The 15,787-nt window shown below is 41.1% G+C and overlaps 3 protein-coding genes and 1 long non-coding RNA gene across 9 annotated transcripts in view; 2 read left to right on the top strand and 2 right to left on the bottom strand.

Annotated features, from left to right (window-relative positions):
• Window positions 1–132: 132 nt before the first annotated feature.
• LOC144084592 (uncharacterized) lies at window positions 133–6,810 on the bottom strand. The gene is made up of 3 exons (XR_013303855.1): window positions 4,171–6,810; window positions 2,308–2,530; window positions 133–792 (listed from the first exon to the last, which is right to left on the bottom strand). It is a non-coding gene; the product is annotated as an uncharacterized LOC144084592 (long non-coding RNA).
• LOC144084591 (isoaspartyl peptidase/L-asparaginase) lies at window positions 530–2,930 on the top strand. Its single transcript, XM_077613179.1, has 6 exons — window positions 530–820; window positions 1,058–1,200; window positions 1,510–1,673; window positions 1,906–2,024; window positions 2,144–2,254; window positions 2,371–2,930. The coding sequence occupies exons 1-6, from the start codon at window positions 634–636 to the stop codon at window positions 2,574–2,576; spliced, it is 930 nt and encodes a 309-aa protein (XP_077469305.1). The 5' UTR covers window positions 530–633; the 3' UTR covers window positions 2,577–2,930.
• On the top strand, window positions 3,215–12,661 carry phf3 (PHD finger protein 3). Of its 2 annotated transcripts, none has more exons than XM_077613177.1 (16): window positions 3,215–3,366; window positions 4,259–4,509; window positions 4,719–4,841; window positions 4,932–6,204; window positions 6,295–6,613; window positions 7,347–7,395; window positions 7,642–7,762; window positions 7,848–8,004; window positions 8,092–8,208; window positions 8,299–8,427; window positions 8,502–8,637; window positions 8,715–8,889; window positions 8,970–9,117; window positions 9,739–9,828; window positions 9,916–10,111; window positions 10,190–12,661. In XM_077613177.1, the coding sequence occupies exons 2-16, from the start codon at window positions 4,275–4,277 to the stop codon at window positions 11,857–11,859; spliced, it is 4,938 nt and encodes a 1,645-aa protein (XP_077469303.1). In that variant the 5' UTR covers window positions 3,215–3,366; window positions 4,259–4,274; the 3' UTR covers window positions 11,860–12,661. The 2 variants fall into 2 exon arrangements, with proteins under 2 accessions (XP_077469303.1, XP_077469304.1); XM_077613178.1 differs by having other exon boundaries at window positions 3,233–3,366; window positions 4,342–4,509.
• A 150-nt stretch (window positions 12,662–12,811) lies between these two features.
• Window positions 12,812–15,787, bottom strand: part of eys (eyes shut homolog) — a 201,395-nt gene continuing 198,419 nt past the window's right edge. For all 5 annotated transcript variants that reach the window (XM_077612551.1, XM_077612553.1, XM_077612552.1 and 2 more), the window contains 3 exons: window positions 15,582–15,754; window positions 15,301–15,462; window positions 12,812–14,349 (listed from right to left, as the gene is read on the bottom strand). In XM_077612551.1, the coding sequence (XP_077468677.1) occupies window positions 13,163–14,349; window positions 15,301–15,462; window positions 15,582–15,754 (1,522 nt within the window). In that variant the 3' untranslated portion in view covers window positions 12,812–13,162. The remainder of the gene's footprint in view (window positions 14,350–15,300; window positions 15,463–15,581; window positions 15,755–15,787) is intronic.

The raw sequence follows: 15,787 nt of genomic DNA on the forward strand, positions 1-15,787 counted from the left end.
ATTATTATGGTATTCTTTGGCAGATTTTTGTCGCTCTCAAGTGGACAAAAGTTAGTATTGCTTAAACTTCAGCACTTTAAAAAATAATAATAAATCAATGTACAGATTAAATACAATTTCACTCTAATTAAATTGTGGGAACTTCTGTTTGAACTTTAATATCTATAAGAATTAAAGAGTGTAACTGAAAGACAACAATTCAAGAACTGCAAACACAGATGACAATTTTTTCAGCAGTTCGATCACAAAAATAATAATAAATGACCTATTTGTACTTTAGAATAAGTGAAAATCTATCACGACCCTACTGCTAAATTGGAGCAGAAAATGGCAGACCTAAAAAAATGAGTTAAAGTGATACATTATTCTAAAATCAGGGTGCAATCGAATGAGACTAGTTGGAATCTCCCACCCCAAAAAGAGTTGTGATGAGTTGGGAAGATGCCCAAAGTTCATTCGTTACATAATCAACACAGTGACCCCATTGTTTTGCTGTGACATAACCAGATAGATCGGCTAACATAGGTGAGCAATGCACAAACGTGTCTAGTCAGTCTATGGCAAGAACAACGTTGTTGTGGACAGAGATGTAGACAAGAATTGTTTGTTGAATGTCATCAGTGGAATTCAAAGATGTCTGCTGTCATTGTCGTGCACGGTGGAGCATGGGCCATTCCGAATGACCTCGCCGAGGCCTCGGTTGATGGCGTAAAGGCATCCGCACGTGAAGGCTTTGCTGTTCTGCAGAAAAACGGAACTGCGCTGGATGCTGTCGAGTCAGCCGTGCGGGCCCTGGAAGATAACACGGTGTTTAATGCAGGTAAGCAGAATAATCTTCCCCTCTATGCTGACACATCTGGGGCCATTTGTTGTGGAAAAGCACAGAAACAAGCATTTTTTTTACCCAGGCCTACTGTAACATACCCTTTTCATTGGCTGTTTCAGCTGCAACTTCTCGTCGGGTCCATTAACTTTCAGTTTTTACCCAGAAATCACTTTGGATAGTGAATATGAGGTTTGGTTTATTGTGGGTGGTAAATGTGTGATATCATTAAAGGTCACGGAGCAACTCTAAACACAGATGGCGAAGTGGAGATGGATGCCCTCATCATGGATGGGAAGACATTAGCCTGTGGTGCTGTGTCGTCTGTAAAGAATATCGCTAATCCCGTTTCCCTGGCACGGGCAGTGATGGAGAAGGTGCCAAAATCAGGATTGATCTTGTATAATGGAGGAAAAATTAGAATCATAATTACTGTTTGGAACTCAGTCCAGCTTTTGAACAGTTTATATTTTATAAATATTTATATTATTTATATAACTGAAAGCTTTTGGACATTTGATGGATGTTTTATGTTTCCATAGGTTTAATTTGATGATTGCTTAACTCTCGAATATTAATCAAGTCTGATCTGTCTTTTGCAAAGTTAGCGTTTACAGAATTTCAATTTCCACATAGCCATTGAGTGATCTTTCAATGTTATCCACTACTGTCACGGAAACTTCTAGACTGCTCACGTCATGTTGACGGACAGCGGTGCAAACCAGTTTGCACAGACCATTGGAGTGGTCGCAGTTCCTACCGATAAACTGGTGACCAGTTATGAGATGAAAGAATGGGAGAAGCATAAGAATTATGTGACAGGGGTAATGGAAGATTTCAACACTCTTTGGTAAGTCAGATTTTTTTTCATCTGGTTAGTTATCTCAAAATTGAAAAAATCTCACTTTATCAGGCTTGAACAGGGATTTGAACAGCTTGATTGTAAAGCAGACCATTGTACTGCTTTAAATAAAGTAATCTGGGGACTCATGCTGTTTAGTGACATGAAAATTGTCAAATAGTAAAAGCCTGCTGATATGTGATCTTTAAGCGGTCATCAAAAAAGTAAAATGTCATTCTAGGCCTCATGATACTGTCGGTGCTGTTGCTGTGGACTACGCTGGCAATGTTGCTTGCGCCACATCGACTGGAGGAATCCGAAATAAAATGGTCGGCAGAGTTGGTGACTCTTCCACCGTTGGTGCGATTCATTGATTTCAACTTTTAACACATCTCTAACAATTGAAGTGTCACTTGGACTATCAAAATCAGGGCTGAAGTTTGTTTTTTTCTGTTTCCATGTTGTCTGATTGTAAAAAGGCTGTGGGGGATATGCAGACAATTTTAGTGGTGCAGTGTCTTGTACTGGTCATGGGGAGTCCATCCTTAAAGTCACACTGGCCAGACTCATCCTTTCACACGTCGAACAAGGTTACAGTACATGCATGTAATTTTAAGTACTTTGCATTGGCATGAATGCTCACTTTTTTAGTTGATTGTTGAGGTAAGGTCACCAGAATTCTGTCTTCTGTTGGCACACTCATTAGGTAAATCTGTGGAAGAGGCTTCACGCATTTCGCTGCAGTACATGGGGGAACGTGTGCGGGGTGCTGGTGGTGTCATCATCGTTACTCCGATGGCTCAGTGGGCATCAACTTTCACCACCGAGCGAATGGCTTGGGCCGCCGTGGAAGAGGATGTTCTCTACTACGGATTAGAGCCACATGAAAAACAGAGAGAACATTTGTCCTAATTAGAATATTTACCAGAAAGAGTTCATATGCTCTATTAAATCATATCAAGTAGTAGTAATTATTTGCGTATTTAATCTGCTATTCTAACCAGGTGGAATGGTGCTTAGTAATGTTTCATTCAGAAAATTATTTTTTATTTTAGACTGATTGTCCTCAAAAGTTTAAAGTTTAATTTCCGGTGTTTTTGTTGTACATATACTTTACTTTGATGTGTAATTTGACCACAATAACTTGTTTGATTATTGGTATTGGTGATAAAACCTGTGTTTACATTAGCCATTTCTTTAAGATCACCTTTATTACATCAAAATCATAGAGACCCACCAACAAGTCAAATTTTTAAATAAGGATAAAATAGCAGTAAACTATAAAAAGAGATAAAGGGGAAAGTAATTTCATATCCATGTAATTACATGAAACTGATCTCATTAAACATATTAAAATTTGGATTTTATCATGTTAAGATCTAATCAATCACACTTGAGTGATCACAATATAACATAAAATCTTCTGTATATTCTCCAAACTAAACTCAAATATTCTCTCCAAAAAAGTCTGTTATATTTGCTTGGAGTAAACCATGTGGATGGAGTTGTGCACTGTCTCAGCTGCTAAGCTACTTGCTGTAAACACAAACCACGTGACCAACAGTCCTCACCGTCAGCAGCTTTGCGGCAGCGGGACGACTGACGGCTTAGCTGTAGAGGAAGTTAGCGGAGGCAGCCAGCCAGGCACCCGCGGTACTATGTAACCTACACGTACTGGATACATCCTTGCACTCAGAAAGAGGTACGTCTCAAAGTATAAACACAGCCATGTTCAAAAGTAGAAAGTGATCCAAAGCTGAATTAGATGCCCGTGGGCGTGTTCTCGCAACGCCTGCTAGCTTCGGTCAGGCTACAAACAAGCTTAGGCCCCAGCTAGCACGACCTAGATAGCATGCTTGATATATTCCTTTATAATATCGTACATTATGCATGTTTTAATGTTGTTTCCAGAATGACTCCGCGTATCTAATCGGTTGTTATGGCACTGTCGGGGCATCCGTGTAGGTTTACTAGATTAGGGATTGGAGGAATAGCAAACTTCATCTTCAGGTCATCTTTAGCTTGCTAACGTATATGAGCTATAGTTGCAGACTGGTATTAGCAACGCGTGCGGTAACGATCGGGAAATTAACTAGTCGTCCCTTTGGAAATCTAGTTAAAATGAGGATCGTATTACATTCGTCTATTGCTACTCATCTTAATTACCATCATATAAATATCTCTTCTACGTTATTCCATGCTTAACACATCCAATTTGGCCTGGTAGAACTTGTGTACACGCTAGGTTCAAACTTAAATTGTTGGTTAGCATTTGGTATTTGCCGAAATCCAGAACAATACAACAATATTGACTGAACATTTTAATTTGCTATTGCACTCCGACATCTGAAGTGAAAAAGCATGTGAAACACAGTAAACAACTTGCTAGATACTCGGACCACTAATGGAGTCGTCATTGAATCGCATTATGGTACAAATTCCCCCCTGACGCTCACTTGTTTACATTATTAGCATCTTTCAACAACAACACTTAACGTTTACTTACATGCATGATGTCTTGATGATGTCCACTTGTTGCATTTAGATGCCACTTAAACAAGGTAGTAAGTACTACTTTTGTTGCACCCATGCAGGAAGGCAGCAGCATTCATGGATGTTGTGGACACTTTTAACGTTTTAATACCAAGTGACCAGTTGGATGACACCCTTCTAATAGGTCAAAATTTGGAATGTGAAGCCAGTAATGAGTTTGGATCAGGACCTTGCCTTGAAGATTCTCTCAAGAACATGCTGAGTGACACAGATCCCATGTTTGGATGCGCAACTTCTCAGTTTAACCTGCTGGACAATGAGGACCCCACTTTTCCCATCACAGGCTCAGCAGGTACGTTTTCCATCAGAACAGGACATGCAATACACATACAAAAAGTATCAAAGTTAAATTCCAAGTGTTATATTTTTCAGTCAGTGGTGGTCTTTTTAAGCTTAATACTAAATGTATCATACCAGTGTGATTATAATGAAAAATGAGTGGTCTTTTTCTTGTGCATGACTATTTCCTTGTTAATTTACCTACCCATACACTTACCTCAGATATCAGTGGTGGTCCAACATCCACCGGCATTGGTGGCAACCTGCCGGTAACGGAGACCAATCCGGTCAGAATCAAGAAACCCGTAGGCAGACCCAAGAAACGTCCATGTAATGTGCAATTAGGTAAGATCCAAGTTTATGTTTTGTTTTCCCTATTTGCCACATTCAAAGAGATTAAGGAGACGTGGTGACGTGTTTGTCATCTTGATACAGATTCCAGTGATGGTCAAGAGCCTGCCAAGGTTACCCCAAACACTGTACCCAGAGGACGACCCGGAAGGAAGCTTTCCAACAGGTTACAGAAAGCTTTTCTTATAAAGAAAGGAGTTAAAGGCGTGCAGCTGAAGAAAGAACTAACTCTGGGCGGACGCATCAATATCAACGATATTGACGGTGGATTATGGTTAAAACCTTCCGTTGTGTTGAAAAGACTGACGGTCACCATTGGAGGATTCAAGATTGAACTACTTCCTGGGCCATCGTATCTGGACGATTCTGAAGCTAACATTGATAACAGTTTGTCCTACGGTGCAGATATCGAGTATCCTGTGTTGCCAGATGACGGCATCTCCACGCAGCCTCCTGCGCCCGAGGAAGTCAAAGATCAGGATATAACAGAGAAGATGTGTGTTGATGAAACACCACTTGCATTAGGTCCTTATGTGAACCCTAATGATGTTCAGGCGGCTAACGGGACAGAAATTAAAACGTGCACTCAAGAAGCTAAAGATGACAATCAAACTGTAGCGAGAAAGGAAAAGCCCGCCGAAGATGGAAAATGTGCCATTAAATTGCCATCCAACCACACGACCGGTGCAAGAAACAGAGTGGACACTAAAGAAAAGAAACCAATTCCAGCCAAAAACCAGCTCCAATCCAAGCAACATCTTAATTCCAATAAGAAAGGTGTGGTTATAAGTGAACCAGGCGATATGACTAAAGGAAATACAGTTTCCCAAAATGAAACATCCAAAGTAGTCCATAGCCGTAACCTTCACAAATTAAAGTCTCTTAAGGAAAAGAGAAGCAGTGAACATTTAAAAAGACGTGGTGAAAACTCCCACAGTGAACATGCCTCAAAGCACCCAAAGATGCAAACAGGATATCCCAAAGTTAAGCCCTGTTCTCCTTTTAAGAAGGCGCCACCAAGTGGGAGCCGTCTCGAACTACACAGTCCGTCCAAACTCAACAAGCTCAACACCTCACTCGTCACCCATCCGGTACATTCGTCCAAAATACCAGAGGAAGGGACCCAGGAGAAGTCTAAAATGAAGAAGCCAGGAAAGTTGGTGCAGAAGCAAAGGAGTAAAACGGCGAGAAGCATCTCATTGGATGAGCCACAGCTGTTTATCCCGGACAATGCTCCGGTTGTGAAAAAAGAAACTGTTGAGCAACAGGTGCTACAGCAAGAGGAACCTGCAAACAGCGAGTCTGTGTGGGATGGAAACAATTGCTGTGGTCAGTGCAAGAAACACCACAACAACATGTAAGTCTTCACTCGCATTAATAGTACATTTAGAGATATCTAGTGTAGGTTGTAAAGGAAATCTGAACAGTTATTTTCTCACCCTTACAGGTTCATGGTAGGCTGCGGCCGCTGTGATGACTGGTTTCACGGGGACTGTGTTGGTCTTGATCTGCTCAAAGTACGTGAGATGGAAGAGGAGGACCAGATGTACGTGTGTTTAAAGTGCTGCGAGGAGGAGAGCAAGAAGGTGGAGCTGGAAACCCCTGCCAGACACAAGACAGAAATCAAGACCGAAGCCCTTGCTTTTAAGCAGCCTCCAAAAGCCAAAACAGGAGTCTCTGAAGAATTGACGTCCCCTCCCAAAGCCAGGCCCAGGCCCGGAGCTTCTGAGGACCTGACATCAGGGGGAGTCAAATCTTCACGGAAGGTTAGAGGCATTGGCATTTTCATTATGAAGTTGTTTAACAAAAGTCTTCCTTACATTTCAAAGGGTGTTCCACCATGTGTTTCTCACAGCTAAGGGATGCTCAGATTTTAATAGCTATGTTCACAGTTTTCAACAAGGGTTTGTCATTTTGTTCTTTTACTTTCCATTTACACCGATGGCTTGCACCTGGGTGATTGCTTGCTTACAGGTCTGTGGTCTCGACATTTGTAGATCGTCAGTGATTTTACGTAAACTCACCTATCTTATAGTATACAAATAATGGCATTATATAAAAAAAATAGACACACTGGTACACCTGCACAGTCGCAGATATTTAGCCATTGCAAAAGTGTATTTTACACTATCTGTATTGTGGTTGCCATTTACCGTGGCATAAAAGTGCACTGCATCATACTAAAAGTTATTTTCCCGCTTTCATTTGTCAAAATAGTAGTTTTTTCCTGCCCATTCAGTCATCTTTCTTTTTGACATTGTACCACTGGAACAGTTTATCTGTGATTAATACTCTTAGTTACTTTTTAGTGTGATACAGTGCCATTTTACGCCTCTGCAAAGTATAAGAATTAAACGAACTAGAACTGCTGATGCCAAACAATGGCATTTTATTATTTTAAGGGTGAATATTCATTTTTTTTTTCATATACAATGTTCTTTGATTTGAAGATTATTGAATTGCCCTTGAGTAATTTGTAGTTACTCTCTTCCAAAATAGGAACAAGCTAGATCATCTGCAGATGTCAAAGAAAGTCATCATAAAACAGGTATTTTATAAAATATATTACCATTTATATAATAATTATGCCGATGACTTTGGTAACATTTGAAAAAGAACCAATTGTCTTTTCTTTGACGGAATTATTATATATTATAACAGTGACATGGTATGCTGTCGGACAATTTTACATTTTTAAGTCAATTTAACGCAGCGCAAAAAAAGCCTTTTTAGAGTTGCAGATGAATTTTTGTTTTCCTGCAAAACTTACCCAGGGCTTGTTCTGTCCTCTCAGGCATTCAGCCAAAACTTGAGGCAAAAAGTAAAAGTGCATCTTCCACTTCAAAAAGGCCTGCTTCGATGGAGGAGATCAGGCGCAGTGTGCGTGATTCTTTGAAAGACATCCTTGTACAGAGGTAAGAAAATTCAGTAAATTAACATTGCAGAGCTTTGAAAAACTTTTCTTTAGTGGTGCTGAATGTGTGACACTTTGCATTTTAGGTTGAAGGAGTCGGATTTGAATGTCCCAGTAGAAAAAGCTTCTGAGGTTGCCAAGAAGACTGAGAGAGAACTTTTCCACATGTATAAAGATACCGAAAACAAATATAAGAACAAGTATCGAAGCTTGATGTTTAATCTCAAAGATACTAAAAATAATGTAAGTTAGGTCGCCAAATGACGTGCATGAAAAAATGGCAGTTTCAGAACTATTTTTAAAGTAATCTCACTTTGTTCTACTGTTCAGGTTCTCTTTAAGAAGGTTCTCAAAGGGGAAATATCTCCTGCTAATTTAATCCGAATGAGTCCTGAGGAACTGGCTTCTAAGGAACTGGCCGCTTGGCGCAAGAGAGAGAACCGACATGTGAGCATCCTCATCTAAATTTGATAACTATTGTATGTAGGTTCACTGTCATTAACAAATTGTCCTGTGACTGTATTTTTTCTCTCACAGACAATAGAAATGATTGAAAAAGAGCAAAGAGAGGTTGAGAGGCGTCCAATCATTAAAATCACACATAAAGGGGAGATTGAGATTGAGAGTGAAGAACCAGTGAAAGTAGTTGAGCCTGTGGAGGTGGAGGTGAGAAAGAGATCTCAGCTTTTTTTTACTTTCAAAATAAATATAGCACTCACTGGTGGAGTCTTCTTTGACAGGTTGATTCGCCGGTCGAAGTGCCAGAAGAGCCTCCGAATGTCCCAGAGAAGATTGCAGAGAGCAGTGAGATTGAAAAAGACACCACCAGCAAACACAAGTCTCATTTATTTGACCTCAACTGCAAAATCTGTACAGGTGGCTCAAATCACAAGTCCAAATTGTGACTGCGCATTTCACATATCGTGGCTGACATACTTTTCCCCCTGATTAAGGGCGCATGGCACCTCCGGTGAAAGAGGCACCCACCAAAGTGGTGAAAGTTGCTACCACAGTGGCAAAGCGACAGTCTTCTAAAAGCGAGGAGTCGCCGCTTGCTGTGGAGGATGACCTGCACCTCACCGTTTTAGAGGAGAGCTTTCAGAAGGCTCACACCAGCTACGATCGGAAGTGAGCGTTCATTTCTGAAACCGTTGCAATTTTATGTCAAAGAGGTGACTTGAGAGCTTTTTTCCCCCCCTACATCTCAGGGCTGACCAAGCAGCTGGCCGAGATGATGAAACAACATTCCTCTCCTGCCTGAAATCCCTGTGGCGAGGTTTCCTTACTATGAACTCTGTGGCCAGACTTGTCACAAAAGCTTTCCCTGTATCAGGAATTCTGGACAACTTGACTGAGGTATGCCAGCATTTTTAACCAAAGCCTACAGACACGATTTTCTTTATTCATGTCCACTTTGAAACGTGAATCTAACTACGAAGCTTTTCATAAAGAGTTTGACCCTCGATCGTTTCATTTTACATAAGACTGCAGTTTCTTGTCAGCACTTTACTACAAAGCAATGGGACACTATTACATGTGATTTTCATTTACTTTTTGTTTTATTCTTTTTTAAAATATATTTTTTTATAACGCTATTGAACTACTGCCTAGCACATGTAATAGATTAGTACTCTAAAAGACTGACAGTTGTCAACAAAATTATTTTGTTTTTTAATACAAGTTTAACTGGTCAGGTGGTGTAAATGCAGTTTAAAATGATTGATTTTTTTGAAAGTTTTTAACATTTATTGTTGACAAAAATTATTTCACGGCAATTCAAATCAAATTAAAAGCCTTTATTGTCATCATACTCGGCTGCGTATAACGAAATTGGTGGTGCTACTCCACAAAGTGCATTTTCCCAGTAAAAAAAAAAACATAAATAAGTAATATAAAAATATAATATAATTATCAATATCGTTTTATCACCCAGTTCTAGCAAAGACTATATTAACAATATGCAATATATCTTCTCAGGATCTCCCTGACAGCATTCAGGTTGGCGGACGGATAAGCCCGCAAACTGTATGGGACTACTTGGAGAAGATCCGAGCTACAGGAACTAAAGTAATATTTCGTGTTCAGACATTGCGTTGCACCTTACGTTGATCCTTACTCTCTTGACATGCAGTTTTTTTCCCTTTTATATTCAAGGAATTGTGTCTTATTCGCTTCTCTCCTGTAACTGAGGAAGATGAGATTTCCTACACTCTCCTGTATGCATACTTCAGTAGCCGAAAGCGTTTTGGGGTGGTGTCAAACAACCGCAAACTAGTGAAGGACATGTATCTCCTTCCTTTGGGTGCTTCGGAAAAAGTACCACACCAGCTTGTGCCTTTCGACGGACCAGGTGAGCAAAAATTCTGCTCCGTTTAAACAAAAATGTAAATCTTCCGATTCTGATTGAATGTATCCGATTATCTGACAGGTCTGGAAAACAACCGAGGAAATCTTCTACTGGGCCTTATAATTCGTCAGAGGCCGAAAACAGATTATCTCCCCGTTGACGTGATCAAACCCACAAGAATGTCTCCCGAAGTCCAGCCCGTCCCAATTTCTGTCCACGAAACTCCAACTGAAGAAGAAGACGAGAAGCTCTTCCTGGCCTCCTTGACTACTCCCAATAAAAGCGAGACGGAGAAATCACTTGAGACCACAGAGGCTGCAGAGGAGCCCATCCCGGTGTCTTTTGAAGAACCGTCTGCGGCGGAAAACAGCGGCCAGGACTCACTCAAGCCCTTGCGTTTTCTTCCAGGTGTGCTACTTGGCTTGGGTGGACATCTCCCACCGCTGCCAGATTTTGGTGGAAAGCCCCTCAATGCCCACATCATAACCCAACTTGCCAAGAAAATTCTTTTGAAGAAAAAACAAGCGTCAGCCAGCCAGTCCGCCAAGGGTCCAGATGTTGTCCCAGCTGCGCCCCGGGAGCGCTTTGTCATCAAGAAAAAAGAAGTCAAACCTGTCCAAGCTGAACCACAATCAACCAGCCAGGCGGAAGTTGCGAGCATATCGCCAGGAAAAGATGCCGAGGCCGCACCTCCAGGTGCACCAATCTCCCTGAGAGACAAGCCCCCGGATGTTCCCACTGAAGCTTTCTTGGAAAGCTTGGCAAAGCGTCAAAACGAGAGCGAAACAACTAGCATTGATCCCCTCAAGAAAAACGACACCCCTCCGGTCTCCGATTCAGACAAAGTCAAGGTGGAATTTCAGGTGGTGTCAGAGCAAGCAAATATGTCCAAACCTCTGAGTGGAATTTTGAAAAAGACCTCCACTTTTCCAAATGTCCCAGAAAACCAAGCCAGTCAAAATAGCCTCGTTTCCCCAGCAGATACGAAACACACTCCCGATTTGAGTGGTAAAGATGGCACCGTTACTACTTTTCACCAAGGCTTTTTACAGATGTCTCAGGCTAAACACAAACTTAAAGAACATGAAGATCCCGCAGAAGTCCATCTGAGAGACACGGTAACTCAGGGAGGAAACCCTACTGCAGTCCAAGAGCCACAAGCAGAAGACTTGCCAACCGGCGAGCTCCAACCGGACACAAAGATGGCGCCGGTCCACCAGCAGCCACCGCAGCCTCAGGTACCTGGCAGCAACCACACCCCATCTGTTACCCACTCTTTCGACAGACCGCACGTCTGGGAGCAGAACCATGCCACGCCACAGGCCCAGGAGAGCGCATTAGACGCAGGACAGCTCGAGGGTCTCTCCCAAGAAGCTGGCCAAGCTCCAACGGAGGCCAAGGAGCAAGTCCAGGAAGAGCTCTACACCTACTGCCACCCGTGGGAGGAGAGGGATCAGGACAGCGAGGAAAGGGAAGAAAACGACGAGAGGCAAAGCCAACGCAAAGACTCGCACCACGGGAAGAAGAGCAGACACCACCACGACAGGGAACGCAACAGGAAGCATGGCTACAGCGACAAGCACAGAGATAGGAACAGGCACCACAAACACTCGGAGGACCGCTATGGCGAAAGGCGGAAAGATCGACACTATGGCGACGACTACAGCGGCCGCCACAAAGACCGCCATCGACATCGGCGGGACTCGGACTATGAAAATGGGCGGAGGAGCTCAAAAGACAATTATTTGTAATGAGAAGTTTTATTATTATTATTATTATTATTATTTTATTTTTTAACTTTCCCATTTTTTAAAAATGAAGACCTGTAGTGAGTATTGGTGCTCTGAGACACAATCCCTGATTCAAACCACTTTTTTGGAGGGAGGGTGCGTACATTCAGTTATGTCCTCGATGTCATCAATGTGCAGCTTTTGTCACACCCGCTGCTGAGTCTTTGTCTTGTTTTAATGGAGAGACAAAGTTGCTACATCTTGTAAAACTAACAGCACCACTGCAGAACACTTTGGTTTTTCAGATTCAGCTTGGTTCATAAACACAGTGGGAAAACTAAATATCAATTTATGTTCCAATGTAAGCTGATCCATCCGATGTAGACCTGGTTACAAGTTTTAATTTTTTTCCCAAATTAGAAAAGGGGCCATTTCCAATTTTAAATGTTAAATTTTGTATATTTTATTCTACTAAACTGCTGTGACATGTTTTCATCCTCCTAGTAATTAAAGCTGAAGGACATTAGGTCATTTCATTTTGGAGAAGAGCTGGCATTTACATTGTAAATACCTTGACAGATGCATTTATTGAACAAAATCTTGTGTTCCCAAGTTGATTCCTTTTGTTGCTTTAAATATTTTATAATCTTACTTTCTACCAGAAAAATCATTGTACATTTTTGGCTTGTAATATACCTTTAGAAATTAAGTGTGCCTTTGCACGTGTGTATGTACAGTTGGTAATAAAGCTAATTTTTTTTTAATTATTAAAAAACAGCACAAATTTCTGTGGATAGTAAATAAAATATTAAAGATACCGTCACCTAAGCAAAAAAGCTGTATTAAATGTAACTCACTACATACTACAACGAATTTCACTTACAACATAGGAAATAGTACTCTGCACTTAAATTGTTACTATCACAAAATCTTTAATTCATCAAAAAGAATTACATTTTACATTGTCTTACAAATATGAAGTGTTATAGAATTTTTTATAAGATGGAGGCTACTATAAATTAAAATAAGATACTATACAACCTGTACGACAAAAACAACAACATTTTACAACAAGCCATTACACGCGTTCCTACCTTACACCTTGACAAAATGGTCCAATTCAAACTCATGTCAAATGGCACCATTAAAAGCAAATATTTTCTTCTGCAGAGAAGCATTAGTCATTTTATAAAAGCATTGCACATGCTCTTTATTTTAGCACGAAATTGGTTAAATTAATTTATCCGTGAGCTTTCCTGGTATTTTTTTTAAACTACTGCACATCTCAAAACAACAAGAACTTTGATAATTTCCCCCCTCCCTGCTACACATTCCCATTATGAACATTAAAGCCCTCGCTGTTTTTTAAAAACACAACAGGCTCGTCGAACAAATAAACATTTCTGAGTTTTCCCTGAAACCCTTGTAAAAACAACCCCGCTGTCACGCCCGCTAGATCTGTATACATTTCAAACCCCCCGAAGTAGAGCTGCCCCCCATAGTTCAAGGCTACATATTTCCCAAGCGGATCCACATCCTCAAAAACGACCCTCTCATTATTCAAATAAACTTGAACGACAGTACTATTGACCAAAATGGTGACGTGATGCCATCTGTTACAACACAACATCTGACTTTTTAAATTCACCGGAACGCAAATCCTCCCCCCGAGATTAAGCGCAACTTTAAGGCCTCCGTTCTCTAACCCCACCGCCAAAAAATCATCGTCCTCATGTCCCGCCTTCCCCATCCACGTGATCAAACTATCGCTTGTGCTGGCGAGAAAGATAAAAGAAAGTCGAACGTACCTTAAATTTCTCCTGTTATATTTGGGATCAACGTACTTAACGTAGGACTGCCCCACAAACTTTAAAGTGTGAGTTGCTACCTCACTGGTGCAGTACTTTCCCCCCCACCCAATGGGGCAGACACAATTATAAGACGTCCCATTAATAGGCATGCAAATAGATCCACGTTTGCATATGTTATTGACGCAACTTAAAGATTGATTACACGTTGGCCCGCTCCACGGCACGGGGCAATCACACGTGGCCGAGTTGCTTCCCGTTACCCTACATTGACCTTCATTACGACACACCTTGTACCCACAGGCGCTCCCATCCCGGTCCTCGACATTCGCGCCACTAAGAGCCCCTTTTTCCGTCAATTCCAACTCAAGGCCGTTTACGATCACTTCCCTAACACTCCCGGTGAAAGCCACCGGTTCGCCTTGGATCGCATCGGCGGACAAAAAGGTCAGAGAGGACACGCCCCCGATAAAGATATTCGTCGCAACGTCCAGTGTGCTCATGCCATTGCTTACGTTGTTTTTGACTCCCTCGCCGTCCAGAATGAGGAAGCCGTTTCGACCGATCCGGCCCGCTTTCACTGTGTGCCACTTTCTGGTGTGCAGGTGGACTTTGGTGACCGTTTGCAGGACATGGAGACCATCTCCTAGGTTGTACCGCAGTTGTACAAAGCTTGACGTCAAAGACAGACTGAAGAAGTCTCCTACGGGAAAGAAATTTAAAAATGAGTTGCGTAAAAGACATTTTGAAAACTTGATACAATATCAACAACAATCATCGTAAATGGACAGTGATGTGCTCTGTCAAAAAAGGCTGATAGAATTGAAATACTGCCATACCTACCCAAACAACATGTCATGAATAATAATAATTAAAAAAAACATCAGCTGTAGATTACAATAACAGTGAAAGCAAAAACCATTAAACATGGCACATTAGCGGTGCATAGAGCGTTAAATAAGGTAGGCAATGGCGGCCATGTTAGTCATGTCATTTAACCTTATTGGGAAAGAGTGAAACAAGGCCAACTATGCAATTTAATATTTTAATGTTGTTGTTTTCATGCATCACTTAATGGAAGCAAAGTGATATTAGGTATTTCCCACAAAGAATTGCAGTGAAAAAGGAACCCAAACTAATGCCTTTTGGATATGTTATAAAAAAAAAAATATATATATATATATATATACACATGTACAATAAATTAATATAAAATTGCTTCTTAAAATGATCAATGCAGGACTGAAATTCTTCCTAAAATCAAACAAACTGATCTTAAATAATGAATCTAAATTCAATGTTGGATCTGAAATTATCATATAACGAATATTGTATGCAAATGAAATATACATTGTACCAGAATACATTTTTAAAAACAAAATTCCTATTTATTTAATGCAAATTTATTGTAATTGAAAAGTTTAACCACCTAAAGAATAATAAAAAAATACTGTACTGGAATTTTAAAGAAAAGTCGTAATTTCTTTGCATATCATCAGGGGTATGCATATGTAATGGAAATTTATTTTAGGAATGTCGTATCTGTGTGAATTATTTTTTGGCGGCAAAAAATACATCTAGTTGATAGATAGAGAAATGACCAAAACGTGTGTATTTTGTGTTTGCAATAAGAAAGTCCAATTGTAAATATTACCTGCTCGGTTGCCAAGATTCTGCGCAACATAGACAAGGATGCCATCAGGTGATAAAGGTTGGAACTGCATCTGTAAAACGGTCCTGTGTCTCATCTTCATTGGGGGGAAGGACATCCAGGAGGAGTGCTTCCCACTGAAGAATGGATCACTGATGCTCACAGCTGAAATGGGGACAATAGAGCAGTTAAATAATTGAGCAGCCAAAGTGCTTCCTTGTTGACAAAATGAACAGAGAAAAAAAAACACGTGTAATGATGAAGATTGGGTTTGATGGGCTGACCTTTCTCGCAGTGGAGTCCCGCTGTTCCCAGGGGGCACTGACAGGTATATCCATTTGGAAGAGGGATGCAGGTGGAGCCCAGAGCGCACAGAGGCGGAGGGGCATGTGCGCCATCGCACACCGACGCCGTCTCCGAACACAGTGCTCCCTTCCGTCCTAAAGGGCACTGGCAACTGCGAGAGGAAAATACCCACACAAAGATAATG

This window comes from Stigmatopora argus, chromosome 11, assembly GCF_051989625.1.
Source record: "Stigmatopora argus isolate UIUO_Sarg chromosome 11, RoL_Sarg_1.0, whole genome shotgun sequence".
Lineage (NCBI taxonomy): Eukaryota > Metazoa > Chordata > Actinopteri > Syngnathiformes > Syngnathidae > Stigmatopora > Stigmatopora argus.